The sequence below is a fragment of the Callorhinchus milii genome, unplaced genomic scaffold (genome assembly GCF_018977255.1).
Source record: "Callorhinchus milii isolate IMCB2004 unplaced genomic scaffold, IMCB_Cmil_1.0 Scaffold5, whole genome shotgun sequence".
NCBI classification, from domain to species: Eukaryota; Metazoa; Chordata; class Chondrichthyes; order Chimaeriformes; family Callorhinchidae; genus Callorhinchus; species Callorhinchus milii.
In genome coordinates, this window is record NW_024704746.1 from 23633903 (window position 1) to 23658140 (window position 24238).

The 24238-nt window shown below is 42.4% G+C and overlaps 1 protein-coding gene across 5 annotated transcripts in view; it reads left to right on the forward strand.

Annotated features, from left to right (window-relative positions):
- The first annotated feature begins 1863 nt into the window (after window positions 1-1863).
- Window positions 1864-24238, forward strand: part of slc6a9 (solute carrier family 6 member 9) — an 80967-nt gene continuing 58592 nt past the window's right edge. For 2 of the 5 annotated variants that reach the window (XM_007899922.2, XM_007899928.2), the window contains exons 1-2: window positions 1864-2356; window positions 8785-8978. Coding sequence is in view for 1 of the 5 variants with exons in the window: in XM_007899928.2 (XP_007898119.1) it covers window positions 8949-8978 (30 nt within the window). In the remaining 4 variants the exon portion in view is untranslated. Of the gene's footprint in view, window positions 2357-5935; window positions 6222-8784; window positions 8979-24238 lie in introns of those variants that run through there. The other 3 variants (XM_007899925.2, XM_007899924.2, XM_007899926.2) reach the window with 3 other exon arrangements.

The window sequence follows — 24238 nt, forward strand, 5'->3', positions numbered from 1 at the left end:
TGCTCTGACAGTCTCATACATTAAATAATGAAACACCTTCACTAGTTTTGACCATCATGGTCATCAGTCATTTATCATTTCAGCTCACTAATAATAATAATAATCCTTGCATTTTGACTAAAAATCTCCCCCCATACAAGCACTACAGCAACAACGCTGGATAGCAAAGCAGCTTCCTTCTGTTTGGAACTCCATTTGGAACCCATTGTGTCTTGCAATCCTTTCCAACATCATTTTATTTATTTATTTGCTCCTGTTAATGTAACAATACAACATAGAATAAAAGCGTATGTTTATACCTAAATAAAACAAGTGATTTATAGACACCAAAGTGCATTAACTCACTTAATTTGTTGCTACAAACCTCTGAGTACTTTTGACTGAAAAGCAAATTCCGATTCAGCTTTGAACATCTGATGTGCTGCTAACTCCAAGCATATAATTTATGATTGTTAAAGTGTCAGGAAAATGAGGGGAAAAGAAACATTTGAACGTTAGAAATGACTTCTGTCTATAGCTTTCAAATTACTGTGCTTCTTTCAATCGCATTACATCTTGTTATCAAATAAATCAGAAGAATCCAGGCCAACAATCCCGGTGAAAATTGGCCATCCACTTTATGGCTGTTTGTGGGAACTTGGCTGCACTTGGCTGCCACATTTACCACTCAAATTCACAGTCACTATATGTGACAGCAAGTGCATGAGAAGCTCTTTTGAGGGATTCGGCGGAATAACAAATGCAAAGATTACCTTGATAAGTTATTGAGTAACTACACAATGCAGGCATAGAAATGGGGCAATAAGATAGATCAGCAGGTGTTCATTCCCACAGTGGCCTTTTTTTCTAGCAGATCCAAGAGCAAGTTTTTTTTAATATTTAAAAAAAGATTGCGGATTCTGCCTACGCATGAGGACTTGCACGTGAAAAGCTTGAATTAAATTACGGCCAATTTTAATGGAACCAGCCCTAAGCCATCGGTCATAGAAAGTGCAGAGAGCAAACACTAGATTCAATCCCATAGATAAGGTGAAAAGGTATGTGAGTATGGAAATGCACAACCAATTCTGCATTGGTTTGCATTGGTGCAGAACTCTTTATAGTCAAGACAAACAATGTCATCCACCTAGAACATAGAATATGTTAGCACAGAAGGAGGCCATTGGCCCATCGTGTCTTGCCGGTTCTTTGGAAGAGCTACCCAGTCAGTCTCACTGCCCCGCTCTTTCCCCATTTCCTTGCAAGTTTTTCCTTTTCAGGTACCTGTCCAATTCCCTTCAGAAAGTTGTTATTGAATCTGCTCCCACCATCCTTTCAGGCAGCGAGTTCCAGACCATAACAACTCTGTGTAAAAAAATGTCTCCTCGTCTCCCCTCTGGTCCTTTTGCAATTATCTTAAATCTATGGGCTCTGGTTACCCACACACCCACCAGTGGAAACAGTTTCTCTCTGTTCACTCTATCAAATCCCCTCATAATTTTGAACACCTCTATTAAATTTCCCCTCAACCTTCTCTGCTCTAAAGAGAGCAATCCCAGGATCTCTAGTCTATATCTAGTCTTCTCTTCAATCTGATAATTAAACTTTTGTCAGAACCACAATGCCTACAAGCTGTACGCCAGCATCTGCTAGCCTGGCGTCCCAACACTATCCTCCACAAACTGTATTCCATCTACAACTCCGCAGCTCACCTTCTTTCCAGCATTAGATTTCAAGAGCCTATCAACCCTATTCTCCCTCCCCCATGCTCGGGCCCCAACATCTGACTGTTTGGGATGTCCTCCCGACGTGAAAGGCGCTGTATAAGTGCAATGTTATTGTTGTTGTAGTGCTTGCTCTCTGTAATTTCTATGACCTATGGCTTAGGGCTGGTTCCATTAAAATTGGACGTAATTGGATTCAAGCTTTTTATGTGCAAGTCCTCATGTGTAGGCAGAATACACAATCTTTTTTTAAATACAAAAAACAACGATTCCTATATGTTCCTCCTTAACATATAAGAACGTGATGCAGGGCTTAATGCCGGGCAATAAGCACTGCATCATGTTGGGAAGCATTTTGCTGTCAGATGCGCAGTGGTGTACAATGACAGTAAATGGAATTTTCTGTTCCTTTAAGGGGCGTCATTGGCACGGCAGAGCAGAGGCTGGCTGCAGGTGCAGTCTGGAACGACTGAATGTGGACTGGGTGAGCTTGGCACAATGCCAGCTGGCACACTCAGCGCCGCAGTGACAGAAACCAAAGAAGCGAACGTAAAAGAGCAAAGTAGAGAAGAAAAGAGAAGCAGGGAAAGATGCAGGAGGAGATAGCAACCGAAAGCTAGTACAGGAAACCTCTCATAAATCATGTCATTTGGGTCCGTACATTGAATATGACTTGTGCGAAGTATGAGTTATGTGAAACTTATAAATAATAGCAAATTCAGCGGGACTTGGGCAGTTAATAATAATAATAATAATAATCCTGGCATTTGATACAGCGCCTGATCACGTCTTCGAGACGTCTCAAAGCGCTTCACGGAATATACTGTAAAGCGCATTGACTCTATGTTTTGTGGGAGAAACTCAGCAGCCAATTGCACACAGATGTACAACTTAGGAAGAGAATGAGAATGTGGTCCTGATCGAGGAGATTCAGGGATAAGTTGTGAAATTCTTTAGAAAAAATGGTAGAGAGAGGGTAAGGTTCCTGTGGATGAACTTTGTAAATAAGATATAAAAGGTACATTTTGTAACAACAACAAAATACAACAAAATTATATCTGTAAAGTGCCTTTCATGTCGGGCGGACATATATAAAAATAACCTGGAATGTGGACAAAAAAGAATAAATTGAAAAAACAGAACTCATGGGCAGGCCAGAGCGGCAGCAAATAAAACTGACTTCGTGAAGGAACTCAATTTCTGTGTATTGAATCTGAATAAAGAAGCAGAGATGGAGGAAAGTGAAAGGAAACCCGAGATAGAAATGGGAATAGAGAGACTTTCACACAATGAGTAGAAGGAACCTGCTTTGAAACCGAGCATCAGACAGAATCTGTGCGAGAAAAAGCAATTGGAAAGGAGGCAGGCGGCTTATAATCAACCATAAGTTTAGTTCAGCATAAGGAGAATTATTTCATAGCAGGGAGCCAAGCATAACACAAAGGATAATAAGCAGTTGAGAAAAGACTTAAATAATAATATAATATAATCATAATAATCCTTACATTCGATACAGCGCCTTATCCCGTCGTTGAGACGTCTCAAAGCGCTTCACAGAATATATTGTAAAGTGAATTTACTGTGTATTTTGAAGGCCAAACACGGCAGCCAATTGCGCACAATAGCGTCCGACAAAATGTTGTGGATTGAATGACCAAATTATTATTTATTTATTTTTGGAGGGATTACTACCCCCAAAACAGTGACCATTGTATTGTTGTTATTGCCGATTCTTACTGCATTGCTACTTGTAAGGTATTAAAAACTCACACTTAAGCTAATGTGCTTTAATGCTGTGCCCCTATGTGTGAAACTCTTAATTCATCACCTCAAACTGCTCCCATTTCTACCATCCAAGTGACAGACATATAACCACAAGTCATTCACCTCAGCCTTCTGTAGTTCTAAACGCTCTCCCAAGTATGGAAAGAGAAAATCTATAATTGCTTTGCTGGTTGTTTTTCACAGTTTGAATAGACGTGGTACAATAAATTCACTTGGCTACCATAATGTTTCACTGAAATCCTACTTGACAGCACTGCAATATACACCAAGACTTAAGCTGAGCTCAGCTCCAAAAGGTCTTTACTACTTAATGCTTTGTGTAAACTAACAACTAAACTTTTTTGTGTACTTCACAACATGGTGAAGTCCTGTAATGTATTGGTTAGAGCACTCGCTTCGCAAACGAGAGGATCTGGGTTTATTCCTGAGCAGAGCGAAACGTTGGGCAAGTTTCCTTGCTTTTCACGCCTCTGTGTACCGAGCAGTAAGTAGGAATCCAGTTGTTAGTCGATTAACCCGGGGTAATAATTCCTTCAAAAATACAGTAAAATAAAAATAAACTAGGTCACTCAATCCACGACTGTCTGGGACGCTGCTATGCGCAATTGGTTGCAGATTTCTCCCACAAGTATACAGTTAATTCACTTCACAGTACATTCTGTGAAGCGCTTTGAGATGACTTGAAGAATTGATAAGGCGCTGTATCAAATGCAAAGATTATGCTTATTCTGGTCTTGAATTCAGCCCCCTTTGTTACTTGACTATGTTGAAGGGATACTGCCTTCATGCTTTAACATTATTCCCCAACAATTTGATCAAATTAGTTGTGCTTTTACTCAATAGTCGACCGTAATATTAAAAAAATTACAATAATCTTCAAAATGCTGTGTTGACACTTACAAATACTCGCAGCCTGACTGTACGTTTGTTCGTTGCTGTTTGTTTCGAGAAAATTTATTCCCAATAATTTTTGCAGTTGTCAAATATTGCTGATATTTTTAGACAGCAAAATGTTTTTTTATTTTAAATAATGCATATTGAGAACGCTGTTTTACTGCAACACGCAGGGAAATAAAATCTTATATTCACCGCATTTCAATCGCACCTTACAAAAGCACTTCAGTTTGGATGACATGATCCAGTCGATGAAAGTTGTTTTCTATTTTAAATGAACTCTGCTATGGGATTCAACCAGAAAAAAAAATAACTGAAGGTGTAAATTTTAGAAGGAATAATGCAGTGAATAAACCTCACTCTGAAAGTTTATATCCTTCAATATATATAGCTTCCTTGCAACCCGATCTATCGGGTGTGGTATTTTACGATTATCGGACAATGCAGTGAATTATCAGGATTATTAATAATAATGCTTGCATTTGATATAGCGCCTGATCACGTCTTCGAGACGTCTCAAAGCGCTTCACAGAATATACTGTAAAGTGAATTGACTGTAATTTTTGTGGGCGAAACGCGGCAGCCGATTGCGCACAGCAGCGTCCTCACAAACAGTCGTGGATTGAAGTGACCAAATTCATTATTATTATTATTATGATTATTAAGAATCTTGTCATCCTGAGAATACTGCATAGTAAATACTATCTCTGATTTCCTATTACTCTTCACATAGCCGTGAAACATGGCGAGAATCAGACAGGAACAAGGCATCCTCAAGCATAGACATGACTCGATAGACATGGCTAGGGTGGATCTGACCCACCTCTCTATCTCCTGGGAGAATGTTATCACATTAATACCCCCAGATTGTCTCACAGGCAATAAATTAACCACTTTGGAAGTTTCATCGATAACCACTCGACTAATCTGGTTTCCTCGTCCCTCAAGACAAGATTCCCGCCCCATTCTCCCCCGGGTAAAGCAGGAGCACGGAAAAATCAATGTGTTCCTTGCAGCACTTGTACATTTCAGTTTGAACCTATCCCTATATTACCCCAATACTGTTCTCAACCAGAATGCTAAACCGGTTTGTTGTGACTAACAGTTAATGCTTTTGTCGATAACATATGCACTGCAGTGATTTTAGCTGATATGTCGAATCTGGTTGAATGTTGCTGTTGTGGTCAACGGTACCTTCTAAGTCTTTGATAATCCCACCAAGACACCTTTATTCTGCACGTATTCGTGTTACATTTCAGACCCTTGAAAGTTGTAATGTGCAATGCATAAACCATTTTATTTGACTATATATGAATTATTTATACGTAGCGCAATGGATTCGTTGAGTGATTACAAGGTAGTAATCGAATTGGAGAGGTTCAGATGCTTTATGCATGTAAAATAACGGATGCCTGGGAGTGATTACAAGGCGGTGAGCTAATTGAGGGGCTTTGTAACTGTCACATAACTCGAAAATTGCATTTCTAGGCCTTGAAATTCCACCAGGGCATGTTGCTGGTTATTTTTATAATATTATATTATTTTCTTTGTGGGGAACTTTTATTTTCTTTTATTTTATTTCTACCAACTGGTCCACGTCCACGTGGGGGGCAAGGTGACCAAAGGCGCGGTCGAAAAGAAAGGTCTTCAGCAGAGACCTAAAATGGGAAGGGAGGGAGCGAGACGACGGGAATGAGGAAGGCAGGCTAACACTAGAGTGTGAGCGGAGGTTCCTCGGTTTGATACTGGCACAGCAAAACTCCGATGATGAAGTCTTGGTCTTCCAACTGTAACAAACCCTCGTAATTGCCACGGTACTGATGCCACTAGCCTAATATGGTATGAAATTGCTTTAGAAATGATTTTCTGTGCTCTTCGAAAGCTGATTAAATGTCTTAATTAATTAACTTGTGTTAACTTCAAAGTGCACATTTTTTTTCATATTTTTACAGTCTGGAATTAAAGCACATGTTAAACATTTCCTGTGGACTTTCCGCCCCTCCATAACACCCTGTTCCCTCTTTAGTTTGTTCTTCTGTTGTTTCTGCAGTTCCCGATAATGCTGATCTGGTGATGAGGCAGTTTGCAGTGACTCTGATGTCTGTACCTGTGCTGAGCTGTGTGATAGCCTGGTTCAGTTGCCCAGCGCCTACACAAATACAGTCACTGAACTTTACAGTGAATCCTGTGTAAAGCTTTAAGACGTCCTTGTAACATGAAAGGCATTATATAAAATACAAGCCTTATTATTATTGAGCAAGCACCTTCTAGACTTCAATTCTTTCCTCTTAGCCTTTCTCTATTGAAGCTGCCCGCTTGGCGATGGTTGCCTGACTTAAATGTTTTTTTTTAACATCTTAAAAACCCAGAGACTTTGTATCAGCAGGCTGTGTGACCATGGGGGCTCCCGTCAGCGCCTGACATCCACATATGTGCACTTCCACTAAGGAGCCCTGGATAATAGACAGGAGTGCAAACCCAAGCCAATTCTCTCTTCTCCTCCCGTTCCCAGCTCAGGGGTACTGTAGCATGACCATGGCTGAGACTCTCTGTGCATCAACCACAGATTGAACTTGGGGTCTGTTTGGCTCGGTGCTAGACCACAGGTGTATTTCCGCTCGGAGTCTGCGGAGAGCTGCCAAAAACTCTGGAGGATTATTAAAAAAAAATTGAATTGCTGGAAGTAGGTCATGCACAATCAAATTACTGGCTGCCTTGATCTTTTTCCTTTTTGTTCGTCATTTGAACATTTTAAAATTACTTTAGCATAAAACGCTGTTTAACAGAATGAAAAGCCGGGTGATAGTCTCATAAAGCATCTGATGAAGCAGAATTCGCTGCGCGCAGATGATGTTTAAAAAAGAGAGAGAGAGAGAGGCTGCACCATTTGGATGCTCTCCGAGCCCCATAGTCTCTCTGTTGTGAAGCCCACAGCAAAGCTCGCTGTCCAGATGCCGTGTGTTTAGCACACGCTCCTTCCACCTCTGGGACCTGTGTTCGAATCGAGCCAAAATGTGTGGGGTAATAGTCTCTTCTGTCTGTTCGCTGTAAGTTTCCTATTTGAAGTGATTTTGAGCCGTCGTAAGCCAGTTCTTGGGGCGTGCAGACACATTGAATGATTTGGCATTAAATTGCCATTCTCATTAAAGAGACTGCAGGATGGCCATCGTGGGAAATGTAAAACATCACATTGCTGCACATCAGAGGTTAGAGCAGAGGCAGAGTTGTACACTGCGTCTCCACTTCTGTAATAATAATAATAATCCTTGCATTTCATATCGTGCCTGATCACGTCTTCTGAGATGTCTCAAAGCAATTCACGGAGTATACTGTAAAGTGTAGTGACTGTACATTTTTGTGGGCAAAATAGATGTACACGATTGAGTTTCTTGATGCTGACATTGAGTAACCAAAGTGAGAAAGTATTTCATTTTCCATTGTGTTCACCTCACGCACACAAAGCTTAGCAAACCTTTCAGTTTCACAGTGCTCCCTCGACTTCAGTTCCTTAATCTCCTCTGTACGGCCATTTAAATGTGGATGTGGGAGAGAGACGGAGAGTCTATTGACTACAAACTAAAAGTTGAGGCCAGTCATAAGAAAATAACTTTGTTTTATGGGAATTGTGAATGGAAAGTGGAATGTTAACGTATCTATTACAGGTAGAAGAATCATAGAATATTACAGCACAGAATAATAATAATAATAATAATAATCCTTGCATTTGATATAGCGCTTTTCACGTCGGGAGGACGTCCCAAAGCGCTTCACAGTACACACTGTAAAGTGAATTGACTGTATATTTGTGGGCGAACGCGGCAGCCAATTGCGCACAGCAATGTCCCACAAACAGTCGTAGATTGAAAATGACCAATTTATTATTGTTTGGTTTTGGAGGGATTATTATTAGGCTCTGTGTGGAGTAAGGAAACTTGCCCAAGGTTTCCCCCTGACCTGCCTGGAATTGAACTCAGGTCTCTCACTTGCAAAGCGAGTGCTCTAACCACTGAGCTACAGGACTCCAGAAGGAGGCCATTCAGCCCATTGTGCCTGTGCCAGCTCTTTGGAAGAGGAGCTACCCAATCAGTCCCACTCCCCCGCTCTTTCCTCCGTATCCCTGCAAAGTTTTCCTTTTCAAGTACCTGTCTAATTCCCTTTTGAAAGCTGTTATTGAATCTGTTTTCACCGACCCTTTCAGACCGTGCATTCCAGACCGTAACAACTCTCTGTGTAAAGAAATTTCTCTTCATCTCCCATCTGGTTCTTTTGCCAATTATCTTAAAATGAAAACTGATAATATCTCCAACTCTATGGTGGAAAGCAAATCACCAGCGAGCTTAAGAGTAGAGATGCCAAGAGCCTGGACTGAAATAAAGCCTGATGTGTCACATGTCTTTTGCAGAGAACACAAGGTGCCTGGGTTAGTAAAGCACTGCGGAGAGTCTCGTTACTGCAGCACCAAGAGAGAGACAGAGGGCAGCAGCGACTGGGAGCGGAGTGGGGAGAAGCTCTTGGAGAATCTGCCGGGAAGCTTTGGAGAAATTCATTCATTCATTCGCTCAGACCATGGCTGAGAAAAGTTCCGAAGCCGTGCTGGTAAGGGCTCTGCAAATGAATTCTTTATTTCATTTTGTTTCGTTCGTGATGTGTCGCTGTTTTTAACCCGAGAGAGAGAGAGGGAGTTTTATTAATGTGGTATAAACTTTTCTTTCCCAGTCTCGCTGATAGTCTGATATGTTGCATTTAAAATGTCCTTCGCTAACAGCAAACTTTATTTTGTTTCGTTCGGGATCTTTGCTGTTTATGTTTTTTTTTACAAAGTGCAGTGTTATTTTTCATTCAATTATAAAACTAGTTTCTGAAGGGATCTGTCACACGGAGAGTCTTAGGCTGAAAGCTTGTTGCTCAACACCTCGTGAAGCAGCTTACTCTGGAACAGTAGTGGGTTGTACCACTTCACTGCCTATCTGAAGCATGTGTGTAAATCAGTACGGCTCTTTTTCCCCCTGCGCTGTTCTCTCTCTGCTCAGGAACATTGAAAGTGTTGACTGAAGGTAAATATTTACTCCATCCTGGTCAGTGTCCTCTGACTTTCTTCGACCAAACCCTTTGCGATCTCATCCACAGGACAGCTGTCCAGCCAACAGTGTCAAGCACTTTGAGAGGTCCTCTGAAAAGGGCCCATGCTTTACACCCTGATTACTCACTCGTGTGCAGCGCTGCAAATGAAACATGAAGGGACGAACGTTTAAAAGAAACCAATTTCTGCTGCGAGATTTGGTCGCATTTATTCTTAGGAAACATCTCTCGCTCTGTACCACAAGTCACTTTGGGTGGAAATCTAGATCCCTCCGAGGTGATGGCAGGTCAGGCAAGACGTGACACAAATCATCTTTAAGAAGGGTGCGGAGAACTCCATTTTACAAATCATATGGTACTTCTTTCACACCGTCTATTGTAATCACATCCATTAGTAGGATCTCTGTCCCTGCGGTGAAATCTTTACCAGACATATGCTCAGTAGAATTGAGTCTGAACAATTCTGACAGCCTGACACTGTTTTGCCTACTTCTGTTCGAGATGTTTTACATTCCTTCTTTACGGGAGAGCACAAGAAATTTTCTCTGTTGCTCCTTTCTTTCTTGAGGTGCCCTGTTTGTACCAAACCCACCAGCCTGGCCCGGTCTGGTGATCTGGTCTCAGCCCTCGCCACACATCCTCTGTCCACTCCCAGAGATGATAAGGACAACAACAACAATTTGCATTCACACGGCGCCCCTTGGGCAGGTTAGCGTCCCAGAGCGCTTGACATTGGCGGAGCCGGGGGGAGGGGGGGAGAGGGGGAAGGTGACCTTAGACACTGGTTGAAGAGGAAGCTCTTCAGGAGCCACCTGAAGATGGGGAAGGAAGGGGCAAGGCGGAGGGATAGAGGAAGAGCGTTCCAGACCTGTCAGCCATTCATTTGTATCACTTTCCGTTTGCTACGAAACAAATGTCTTTCAAATGCGAACCACGTGAAGAATATCTTTCAATAACAAAAAGGAAACGGCACAAATGGGGCAGCCTGTCAGAGTTGTTTTCGTTTGTTTAGCCTGGAACAGTCCTTGTTAAAAGGCTCGCACTCTAACATAGCTTAGAAGCTGTACTTAAAGGGGGCATTGTCTTCATGAAAAAGTCTTTGGCAAATCCTTTCTTGCTCAGTTACAGACACATGATTGGGATGTAAATCGTGTTAAAAATCATCATTGTATCACTTGCCCATGAAGGGATCAGACACAAACAGTGCACAGTTCTCCTGTCTCGTCCTTCTGCAAACAAAATCAAGCTCAATTATGCCCTTTAGCAAGGCTTTGATTCTGAGAATTTTGTGTTCAAAGCTGATATCTTCCCATTATTTATTTCTTCCTGTAATACACAATATTCATCTTCATCCCTTATTCTTTCTTTCTCGTCTTAGATAATAATAATAATTTGGTCACTCAATCCACGACTGTGTGTGGGACACTGCTGTGCGCAATTGGCTGCTGAGTTTTACCCACAAAATTTACGGTTAATTCACTTTACAATATACTCTGTGAAGCACTTTGAGACGTCTTATCGACCTGATGAGGTGCTGTATCAAATGCAGGGATTATTATTAATATAATTCTATCCTTCTCTTCTTTAACCCTCATTCAGTCTGTCTCCCACCCAGTTTCACTGCCAGTCACCTGAAAGCTTCAACAATCTGGCGGTATTTGCACAAAGCTTTCAATGGCAAATAATCCAAGGTGTGAAAAGGCAGTTATTATTAGTCGTATCCCAATAACCTACTCAACAAGAACCACAACAATAATAATAGTTCTTGCATGTGATATAGCGCCTTATCACGTCTTCGAGACTTCTCAAAAGCGCTTTACAGAATATACTGTAAAATGAAGTGACTGTATATTTTGTGGTATATTTTTAAGCTAAACTAAATAGTGTTTCCCCCTACCAAACCGCCCGCTCCCTCCGCTCAGTCGGCTCTGGCTGCTCCACGTCCCCCGCCCCACCATTGGCGGGAGAGCCTTCAGCCACTCTGCCCCCAACCTCTGGAATTCCATCCCCCAATCACTCCGCCTCGCCCCCTCCTTAGCCTCCTTCAAGTCCCGCCTCAAGACCCTCTTCGTCTATGCCATCGGCCACCCCCCTTCCCCTCCCCTCCCTTCTCCCCCCTGACCCCAGCTCGGGTCTGAAATGCTGAACAGTGTCCAGCGCCTTGGGACGTCCTCCCGACGTGAAAGGCGCTATACAAATGTAATCGTGTTGTCGTTGTTGTTTCTTAATGTTCAGTTTTAAACATTCAGTGGTGCAGGAAGCGGGAGGAGGGGGGGTAGGGGTGGTGGAGAAGGACATACATCACACACACTCAGCTGTGGAGACCAGGTGTGTTTCGAGAGACCTTTGCTATTGGCCTCAGGAGAAGCAGACTGTGGGACCCAGGGACTGCACACTGAGGTTCAGCTGTTTGCTTTGCTTTGCAGCCCACATTGGTGGAGTAAATTCTGCTTCGTCTGATTCTGTTTGAGGCTGTTGCCCAGTTTCTGATGGTGAGGAATCCCTTTGGATTTTTCAAGCTCCTTAGTGTTTTGAAGCCTAATCGCCACTGGAATTGCTTCTCATGGCGCACATATCTATTAATATCTAATATTTATCAACATATTTTAAAAAATAATAATAATTTGGTCACTGAACTCATGACTGTTTGTGGGAACGCTGCTGTGCGCAATTGGCTGCCGCATTTCGTCCACAAAATATAGTCAACTTTACAGTATGCCCTGTGAAGCGCTTTGAGACGTCTCAAAGACGTGATAAGACGCAATATCAAATGCAAGGATTGTTATTATTATATTACACTAACACTTATCTATTAACATATTACACATGAACTGTTAATGCATATATTACGCATCCTGTTCTTGGGTCCTTCTGAATAGGGTGTTCTTGGCACTTAACGGATAGATTATCAAACTCTTTTTGAGCAAATGATCATTAATTAAGTCTGCATTCCAAGAACCAGTTGAACTTGGCAATATAATAATTACATATCTATCTATTATTGGTGGTAATGAATGTTGCAACCTGTTTTACTCTTGAACAAGGGAATTGAAATTGCAGTTTATATGTTAATCAGCTCTCAGCCCTGAATTCCAACATAACACACAGTGGAACATTAATAGTATCCATAGTGATGGATTTGACTTTGCCTACGGTCACCTCCCACTCCCCCGGCCCGGCATTGTGCTCCGCCACTGTCGAGCTCTCTAGAACACTACCCTGCATGAGGGGCGCTGTACAAATGCAAGTTGTTGTTGTTGGTGGTGGTGGTGTCCATCACTGTGAATGCTCTCCGAATAAGAACTCCTTTGACTGGTGATACGAATCCTGGGTTCTGCAAGGCACAAACGTCACCTGTCTAAACCTTGGTCTATTTTGGATGAAATGCCTGTGACCATGTTATGAGAACTTGTCGAATTGACCTCTCCTCTCACACTCCTCTTCTCCTAACAGAGACGTTTACACCCCAGAGTCATCAATGTCTCTCTCTCTCTCTCTCTCTTCACTGAGCCAACCCTGACATTGTCCTTCTGAAAATGGAGTTGGGAAATTATGGATGTATTCCATGTTATGGACTTTCCAAATAGGGAGTTGAGAGACTGATTTTATCTCACAATCTAAAAGCCTTGGGATGTTTGATTAGACTTGTTGATAAGAGACTCACATTGACAGGCACGTGGAGTGTATGACATCTTTCAAACTTTGGACAGATGGTGTGTGCACAATAGGTCCTGTTTCTATCATCTTAAAATATGAAGGGTTTGGCTTAATGCAGACAGTGGGATAACAGGATTATTCCCTTTGCTGTTTGCCCTTTGTTATTGAGAGGTTTCTGTTCTATTCTGTTGTGTTTCGAGGTCTGGTTGTTTCGAAGGAAAAGGACTTTAAAAATAGCTTATTAAAGCTTTACAGTATTCTGCACCTGGCTTGGTGGTTAAGGAGACAGCTCCCTCAGGCTCATTGGGTTTTGTTTAGTAAGTCCCTAGTTTTTGTTCATCAGCTACTGGCAGGTTTTTAAAACGGATAAAAATCAAATGAATTACCATCTTTATGTAGAATATTTCGGCCCTCAATTTTAATAGGGCTACGTTGAAGATCGCGACAACAGCAACAACAAAAATGGACTTTCAGGTTTATTTTGATCTCATTAATCCCTTTAAACAGTGACCCCCATTTTTGAACACTGTCTGATTGCTTTCATCTTGAGTTTGATTTTAAATGCAACTAAAATTAGAGCTGATGTAAAATCCAAATAATGTTATTGCAAAGAATTCACCACAACCAAGAGGTCCATTTCTGTCTCTTTATTATTGATTGGCCGGTGGGGGGGCAGGAGGTGAGGATGGAGAAGAGTCAGACACTGGGAATCACAGTGGTTTAGGCATGAATCACTGGAAACATGGCTGAACTCAGCCCAAACTGATGGAGTTAACATCTCCGTGTGTTTGATGGCTGTAAAATGTCCGATGTGAAATGAGTTTGTGCAGTCTCATCCAGAGAGGTTGCAGAATAGTCAGCAGTGATGTAGAAACATTTGATACAATATTTGGTTCAGAGTAGAGAGTGAGCCTTAAACTACGCTCTTACCTGACAGCTCTTGAAGCAGACACTTGTTTTATCTGAAATGGATAGCGTTCCATATCCCAAACTGCACCTTGAGGAGCCCAAAATAATTTCCCCCCTGCACCACCCAAAAAACAACCCCAGTGTATTTCTACTGATCGACAAACATAGTTTAGCCTGGATTTACAGAGCTATCCAACTGCTCCAGCAAACAAACAGAAATGTTGGTTCTATCCAACAAGTTTCTATTATCATTATAGAACCGTAGAATTATACAGCACAGAAGGAGGCCATTCGGCCCACCGTGTCTGTGCCTGCTCTTTGAAAAGAGCTACTAAATCAATCCCACTCCCCCGCTCTCTCCCCATTGTCCTGCAAACTTGTCCTCCCCAAATAGTATTGAATGAATCAAAGGCGGGCAGAACATGAGGGGGAGAAACACCTTTGGCAGTGATATAGTTCTAGAGATTATAGACACAGTGCCAGTTTTGAACAGTCAGGTTTGACTCACTTCCTCCTGAAATAAATAGATTTGGAGATGAATACTTGGAATGTTTGCCTAAACAAAAGTTTGAAGGAGTCAAAGATCTGGCCAGAGGGAAGGAGGAGAGAGAAAGAGAGGGAGGGAGAGAGAGAGAGAGAGAGAGAGGGAGTGAAAAAGAAAAAGAGGGAGAGAAAGAAAAAGAGCCAGAGGGCTTAATCAAAGAAAAGGGAGATGGGGAAAAAGATTCAGAGGCCTTGCCAGAGGGAGGGAGGTGGAGGGAGAGAGATATCCCTGGACAAGGTGGATCAGGATATGGGAGCACTCTGGGATCAAACCTTGCCACCAATTGTTGTTTTAAGCCCCAGTTTTTAGAAATCCTGATCCAAGCATAATCCTGATTTCATGCATAAAATTAGATTTCCACTGTGTAAATCCTCATTATATCTCCAGCTTCCTACTTAATATTTATAAATTTACCCAAAGAAACCCTAACATCCTGCCAATAGTATTTCCTGGGCTGAGAAACAGATATAGCTGGAACAGATATAGGAGTGAAATTAGGAGGCAGAACTCCAGAGCTCTCTCCCCCAAAAGACTGTGGACTATTGGATCAAAATATATTTTCAGGATTGAGGTGGATAGATGCTTATCAGGGTCAGGGTATCAAGGGATATGGGGCAACGGCGGGTAATTAGAGTTGAGGTGCAGATCAGCCGTGATGTTATACAATAGCGGGACAGGCTCGAGGGGCTGAATGGCCTACGTTTCTTAGAAACTAATTATCCCAAGTCTGCTAAAGAGGCTCAGAGGCAAATGCTGATCAGATTTCTGTTAGCTTTTACCTTGATTGCGGATTGCAGGATATGAAGCTTGATCTGCGAAGAATCTTGTGTTCCTAGACATAACACTATCTGTTGTGTTAAAACTTGTGGAATATAGAGAAATGGGGTTAAATAAGTCTGAATTTTTTTGGGGGGAAATTAGACGATACGTAAGATTGTTGTTTTCTGATTTTTTTTTTAAAAAGGCTTTAAGACTAAAACCCAAACGCATGGACATCAGTTGGGATTTCAGCCCTAGATGAGACCAGGAGTGAAAGAGAACAGGAGTGTTCTAGGAGCTATAAAGATTTGATATGTGCTGTGGAGTGAATCCCACAAGTGCAGTTTAAACTGAAATATATCAGTTCTTCTGCATGTGTCACGGCTGTAAGTCAACAACAGCGGTGGGTGGGGATGGGGAGAGGAGAGACAGGGTGGGGGGGTGGGGGAGGAAAGATTGGCTTTTTAAGGTAAATTATAGAAGAGTCAAAGAAGCCTGGAACATTTGCAGAGATCGGCTAAGATTGTTTCAGTCGTGGTGCACTGCCAGGAGGTTGAATTAATCTCCATCTCCAGAGGTTTAAGTCATGCACAGTGTTAAGTGTGCAGGCTGCTGTACAAAGTTCTCTATTTCAGTCTGTGTTTTGTGCCGACTTCCAGCACAATTTGCAGGACATTAGCACACACTGAAATGTGGTATTGTTTTATAAATTCTACTCTGAGGCTGGGAAATGAAGCCAACCGGCTGCTTTGAGCCATTCAATATTTGTTTCTCTCAGTCTGTCTTCAAGTCTGTTATTATTTTTCTCGGTTTTCTTGCTCCATTCTTGCTGTCCTCCCGATGTGAAAGATGTTATATAAATGCAATTTGTTCTTGTTTGTTGCTGCATTAAATACACAGCGCCATTTGCTGGCTTCTCCCTATCTCACACTCCTCATCTGCACCAAACAATGACTGATATCTTTGGGTTGAAGGGTTGTCAGTAAAAGCCCAAAGATGCAACCCAGAAGGCCTAGTTTGTATCTGTGGGCTATCATATATCTCCAGCTAAAGAATACGTTTACAAACCTTTTTGTAATAATCAGTTGATCAGAATAATTTTGGCCGTGCGTGAATGAGAAACAAGTTTATTTCTGTTATGTTATTGGTATGGGTTTGATTAGCTGTCATCATACCATAATTTAGTGCTGGCCAGACTGGCATGTTTCAACAACACAGGCACAAGGCAATCCTGTGGGTTTTGCGGGCAGTGTAATTGTGTGGTTGGACTTGGAACCATGCTTGTGGCTCCCCATATAATACAATAAGTTTGTTTTGAGCCAAGCTAAATTGCTTCCCCCAGGATGGGAAAGAGTCCTGTAGCTCAGTGGTTAGAGCACTTGCTTCGCAAGCGAGAGGACCTGGGTTTGATTTCCGAGCAGAGCGAAACATTGGGCAAGTTTCCTTACTCCACACGCCTCTGTTTACTCAGCAGTAAGTAGGAATCAGGTTGTTTGTCGATTGGCGAATCGCTTTTCCAGAGGTAATAATCCCTTCAAAAAAAAAAATAATTTGGTCGCTCAATCCACCACTGTTTGTGGGACGCTGCGGTGTGCAATTGGCTGCCGCGCTTCGCCCACAAAGTATACAGTCAATTTAATTTACAGTATATTCTGTGAAGCGTTTTGAGACGTCTTGAAGACGTGATAAGGCACTATATCTAATAGCATGAGGCGGAGCCAGTCATATACAACAACAACAAGATTACATTGGTATAGAGCCTTTTACGTAGGGAGGATGTCCCAATATAGACAGCCATATGCAGACAAATGCTGACAAAACAAATATGAGTGCAGAATCACTGGGTGAATAACGCTATAATAACCAGACTGATAACGGCACAAAGCATAACATTTAGTTCAGTAAATGTAAGATGTTGCAATCGTTTACTGACTTCACAGTTGCTACATTTTCCTTGCCTCTTGTTTCACACCAACATTCACCAGATGTTTTGATCTCGCTGGGTTGCACATCGTTCCCCACCTGCGAGGATCAGGAACTCGCACGTTTTCCTGTAATTAAACCGGGTGGTGAGGAAGCTTGAGAGTGTGTCCTATGGGGGAAACCCGTAACCGTCTCGTGCGCCTATCCTGCATTCTGGGTGGAGAATGTGGAGCCTGGCACTTGGTCTCCTTCATACCCTTTGAAGACTATGGACTGAAGAGTGCTATTTGCTGGCTGTAGCCGTTGAGTTACTACCTGTTTAACACAGAGCAGACAGGGAACTCAATTCCTGAACATGGCTTTGAGCCCAAGCCTAAGCAACAGATGAACGCAGTGCTTCCTGATGACTGCTGATAGAAACAATGTAATGCTATTAGTAACTAGACTGAGAAAGGCACAGAGCTGCTATCAGTCTGGTTATAGCGTTATGTTGTTAATAAAATATTGTATTTCCAGTTATACTTGTTCATTTGTGTCGACACAGAATTAACTCTAAGGAGTAGGCACAAATGTACGGGCATTACTGGAAAGTGCAGTATTATTGGAAGTACTTCATGTGGCAAGAGCTTGTACCCAAGTTCACGTATTTTTTATTTACCGTCATTTCAAAAAAAAATCTTCTTATGATTTTCATGGATGTCCTTGACTTGTGCTCAGCGAGTCTCTGTGTAAATGTCCTTGTTTGCCCCCCCCCGCCCCCACCCCCTCTCCTGATCCGCTAACAAGACTCTCCAACTCAATCGTCACAGTTCTGAAGAAGAGTCACACATGCAGTTTGAGTCAATCTTTACTCTGGCGTGTTGGCTGACCTGCTGTGCATTTCCAGTGTGTTCTCTCGGTTTGTTTTCATTTCAGATTCCAAACATTCGCAGCTTTTTCTTTCTACTCCTGCCCAATCTGCTCCGCTGCTATCTTGAGTGCAGTGACTGTACATTAGTCAATCATTAAGCTGACTTTCTCTGGAAATGTCCCCAGTCCCTGCTGCTGTGTGAAGGATACAAGCACAGTGTTGCGCCACTGTTTGCCGGCCTGTGTCATGACAGTTTTTCCCTGCTTGCATGTGAATCTCCTGGACTATCTGATCTCTGAAGGCAAAATACTGCAGATGCTAGAAATCTGAAATGAAAACAGAATTTGCTGTTTGTGAGGACGCTGCTGTGCGCAATTGGCTGCCGCGTTTCGCCCACAAAATATACAGTCAATTCACTTTACAGTGTATCCTGCGAAGCATTTTGAGACGTCTCGAAGACGTGATAAGGCGTTGTATCAAATGCAAGGATTATTATTATTATAATCTGTGCCAGTCAATGCTTTCTACCACTCGGGCCATTCGAGTGACTTTCCAGGGTTTGCATGATGTACTGGTGTGATTTTACACGGAGTATCTATCGCAAAGAGTGGAGCAATAACACCACACTGTGTGTCATCTGCTGATAACGTCTTTTCCTTCTGTGTCTAAAGTCGTTAGAAATGAAGCGAGCAGCCATCTGACAGTAATATTTATTTTAATCTGCAAATAGTCAGGGCTGCTGTCTTTACCCATGTGATCGTTCCATTCTGTTCATGGCTGCCTGCTGGGAGCTTGGGAACAGATGCTCATCTCGTTCCCCGCCCACCCCATCCCATTCTCTGGGGGAATATCATCCATTCCACTTTTTCCAGAAGTTTACGTGTATTGTAGTTTCAACCGGAACCAAGCTGTAACCGTGGTGGGAGGGAGGAAAGGGGTAATGGGGTAAGGGGGGCAATGGGAGAATGGAGGGCAGGGTTCAGATGAGAGTGACCAAGTTGTTCTGTGCGTGTCATTGAACATGTCAGATGCTGTGTCAGATGCTGTTTTTGCCAGATGCTGTGCAGAGCATTCGTGCTGAAGAAACTGAATATTGGTACGTGAGCGTGTGAGGGAAACAGACATGAAAAGTAGAACAAAATCCCTTACCTTGTTAGAGGAGATTGTGATTGAAGACAATGCACTCTAGAGATCTGAGATGTATGGCCCAAGCTAGGAATAGAAGGCCATTTTAGGAAGAGGACGTTGTTTTTGCCCAGTGAACACCAGTCACAGACTCAAGTCAGCAGGTGCCTACTCTGACACGGGAATGCCTCTTGTTGCTGGATTACATTCCTATCTGAACTCTGGTAAGCGCCCAACAAATACCCATCTCCTTTGTGTCATTGCAGGGTTCCCTGTTTCAGGCTGAGGTTGACGTTGCTGAGTGTGAATCCCATCCTCCAGCAGAGCCTTGAAGTGTTGAGGTTTTACTTGAACTTTCAGCTCAACTTAAAAATTGAAGGCTCAAAACAAATTGGCAGTGTCTCACACTCAAATGCTAACATCAAAGAGGTGCATTATTAAAAGGACTGTCATGCACAGATCACACCAGCCGTGGCCTTGTGTGTTAATGAACAAACCCAAGCAAGCTCCACGCTCTTTATATTTAACATGCAGAACATTTTGTCTGAAATTTAGGCTCTGGGACCGATTCATTTTGTTATCATCCTGTCCATCCAGGAGGAGGAAGGCAGCGACTGACAGGCTGCAGAGGGAAAGTTTCTCTTTGAAATTTAAATGAATGTGGGACAAATGTAATTCACACGGAACTGAGTGAGCATTCAGTGGCGCAGTGCAGTGCTTTGCAAGTCATCAGTCTGTATTGAAAGGTTCAGCCTCATACCCATAGATAACCCTGTTCTTTATTCAAATGTGCAATCAGGTGGTACTGAAGTCATGGCTCTGTATTCCGGGTGCAGCACAGTGCTAGATATCGAGATTCTCTAATGGAGGGGTTTGATATCTGAGCCGCAGTTCCTAATTGTGTATTCAGAGAGGCAAACCCTACAGTAAATCCTGATTCTGTATCCTGGGGCATCACCATTTGGAGACCACTGATATGACTGCTTTTTGGCAACTGTTTTCTCCTCTGGGCCAGTAATAGGTTGTTGTGTGAATAGAGCAACTGATGACACTGAAAGAGACATCAAACAATTGACCCAGTCACTCGATCGACTCAGGTCTTTAATATTCCTGAAATTCGCTTCGATGGTAAAGACAATCCACTTGAGATGTCGGAACCCCAGAGGCACTGGGAAACCAAGGTGCCAGCTCCCTCTGGAAAACAAGAAGGAATCTATGTAACAGAACTCAGCAAGATCTAGGTGTCTATCTGTTTACCCGATAACAGGGTTAGGTTAGGCTGGCAATGGATGTTACACAGTGATAATCAGATAAGAAGTTACATAACAGTTTGTTTAGTGTCGAGATTAAGAAATAATGTGCTTTTTTTTCTGCTTTCCACCCTCCCGGCTATAAAGCCAATTTCGACATAAGTACTTCTGCTGAGAAAAATAATAATTGGGTGGCTCAGAGTCACACGTTACATTGGAACATCAATATGTTGTGAACCGAATTGGTGGCCACCACTTCCTGCTCACAGTGACTCAGCTAATCTCGGCCACACCCTGACTTGGTTATTTATGTAGGCAGATGCGTAAAGACAAAATAATAATCATATAATGATCCTTGCATTTGATGTAGTGCCTTATCACGCCTTCGATCAGCCATGATCTAATAGGATGGTGGAGCAGGTGTGAGAGGCTGAATGGCCTTTTCCTCCTGTTCCTATAACTTTCTGAAACCTTTGAGATAACTCTGCGCAAGCCTCTGGCTGCAGTGTGTGTGGCTGTGCCTCAGGCTGAGTGAAGGGCTGTGGCGTGTTCGCACAGTACACGTGACCTGAGCCGTGTTGTCACGTGTTCAGCCTCCAGTCCAGTCGGCAGCCCAGCATAGCCCCATATGTGCCGTGAAATCTGCATGTCCCAGCTTTTGCTGCTTCATTCGCGCTTCACTTGTTCCTATAGACCTTTCTTCTATAAAAAGGTTTCAAAGGGACACTTGGGTTTTTTTATTCGAAAAACAGCTGTGATGCCGCAAGTCAAATGCTTAATAACAGACCAACTAAAACAAAAAGTTCCAGTTTAAAACTGAGTAAAGTCCAAATGATTTGGCCACCATATTTGCAAGCAGTACGTGAACATGTTTTATTTAGCCTCTCAAGCCCATCGAATAGAGGGTGTCACATTAATATCGTCTTGTTTTTTTGCATTTATTGTAATCTAAGAGTTATACAATTTAAATTATTTTCAAGCATTCATATCTAACTCTTGAATATTTGCAACTTGAGAAGGAGATCATTCAGCGACATTGGTGCTAATCCCATTCCTCTGCTCTTTCTCCGTGCCCTTTAACACACCATAATATAACATTTATCCAATTCCCTTCATTTGCTTTACAGACTTGTCTTTTAACACTCGCTTGTGGAGAGGTCTTCTATATTCTAATCGTCCTCTATGTAAAATAAAATCTTTTATCCTCTTGTGATAATCGTCATTGATACCCTATTGATGCTGACTCGCTGTTCAGTGGAAGCAATATTTAGGTGTCTTGCCAAAACCATTCATAATTATGAAAACTTATTTCAGATACTCCCTCCCCTTAACATTCTGCGCCAGAGAAAATAATAATAATCCTTCCATTTGATATAGCGTCTTATCACATCTTCGAGACGTCTCAAAGCGCTTCGCAGAATATACTGTAAAATGTACATTTTGTGGGCAAAATGCAGCAGCCAATTGCACACAGCAGCGTCCCTCAAACAGTCGTGGATTGAGTGACCAAATTATTATTTTGTTTTGAAGAGATTATTACCCCCTGGAAAGTGATCCGCCAATCGGCTAACAAGCGGCTTCCTATTTTCTGCGAGGTAAACAGAGGTGTGTGGAGTAAGGAGACTTGCCCAACATTTTGCCCTGCCCAGGAATTGAATCCAGGTCCTCTCGCTTGCGAGGCGAGGGCTCTAACCACTGAGCTACAGGACTCCACAACTTTACAAGGCCCAACTTTGCAAGTCTCTAGGTGTAACTATGACCAGATATTGCTGTGATGAATTAAACCTCCTGTGATTAAACCTAAAGGAAAAACCCTTTGTAAACATTTGATCTGGAGTAGATTGATTAGTGTTTGCTGTAGCCTGAAGGCGCCCCACAATCTTTAAACAACGGCTTTTGTGGTGAACCTTCATGATGCTGGTCAGCAGACCCTGAAATCTCCTCCATCAATTAGCCAGCCAATTTCTCAATAGAAAACGTCCTTGTGTTTTCAGTGTTGACAGATCATCAGTTGGAATTTGTTTGTGGCAGGCCCTAGTTCAGTTTTCTCTGGGTTTATGTATATGCTAGATGTTGACGCTGACAAAAATTAATTGTTATTTATAGGTTTGTCGCCTGGACACTGACTGACACAAATTATTTTCTATCAAAACCAATTAGCGCGAGGATTTGGAATAGATTCTAAGAAATTGCAGCACAGAAAGAAACCATTCTGTCCATCGAACGTATACTGGTACCATCCCCCACAAAATACACAATCAATTCACTTTGTATTCTGTGAAGCACTTTAAGTGGTCTCAACATGATAAGGTGCTATATCAAAAGTATTATTATCTCCATCACTGGGTCTAACTTCGGCAAATCCAGTTTGTGTTCCCTCTGCATACCCTTTTCTGTTGTTCCACTTCAAATCATTTTCCAATTCTCTGTTGAATACTGTTATCTTTCTCAGCCTCAATAATGTTTGCGGCAAAACTTGTTCTAATAAACTACTGGTTGAAAAGATTTCTGCTAACTTCCTCTTGAACTCTTCTAGTTTCAAGTTAATATCCCCAGTTACTGATTTACTGACGCACATAAATAATTTTTCAGTGTTTATCTTCTAGAAATCTTCTAGTAATTTGTTGATCGCTATAGATTCTCTGTTCCAGAGAAAACAGTTCCATTTTTTCAAGACTTCAAACTGATCCTTGGTATCATGGATGTGAATCTGTCTCTGATGTCCTTTCTGTAATGTAACTGTGATCCAATCAACATCTTTAAACATACAATGGCAATTCCTTATTTTTGCTTTAACTTTCTCGTGCTCTATCTTTAAATTTCCCAATCGAAGAGGGGCAGTCTTGAGACGTGCCTTGAAGGAGGCAAGGCAGGGGGTGAGGCAAAGGGACTGTGGGATAAAGTTCCAGAGGGTGGGGGCAGAGAGGCTGAGGTTAGGGAGTCCTGTAGCTCAGTGGTTAAGAGCACTCGCTTTGCAAGTGAGAGACCTGAGTTCAATTCCCGGCAGAGGGCGAAACCTTGGGCAAGTTTCCTTACTCCACACACCTAATAATAATCCCTCCAAAACCAAAAACAATAATAAATTGGTCATTTTCAATCTACGACTGTTTGTGGGACATTGCTGTGCGCAATTGGCTGCCGCGTTCGCCCACAAATATACAGTCAATTCACTTTACAGTGTGTTCTGTGAAGCGCTTTGGGACGTCCTCCCGACGTGAAAAGCGCTATATCAAATGCAAGGATTATTATTAGTAGTATTAGGGTGGGTGATCAAATGGGCTGAACGACTTCCTTTATCTGAGTCAGTCTTATGATAGCCTCTCCAATCGAGAGCGGAAAAAAAGGAAGTGCGGTGGTTTATTTGGTACTCATTTCAGCCAGCCAGGTGCCTCTGAATAAAGGAATTTGGTGCAGTCTGAAACCGGAGGCTAGTGTGAGCAAGCCAGCAGCAATTACTAAACCATAATTCAGCACTAATTGGCAGCACGTTATCCTTCTTCCTCAGAGAAGCCACAGAGATGGATTGTGTGGGCAACTGAAATGTCACAGTGATGCTCTACTAAGGTTGTGGTGATTGTGGCAGTTCAGAGAGAGAGAGAGAGAGAGAGAGCCTTTGGATCCTCTGCTATACAGTCTGGACTTGAGAGTGTTCGCTCTGACACTGAGGGCAGAGGGCAGTAAAGTAAATTCCCTCTCACTCCCTCACTCACTCACATTGGTTGAGTGCACTAAAGAAATCAACCAAACCTGATAAGAAAAG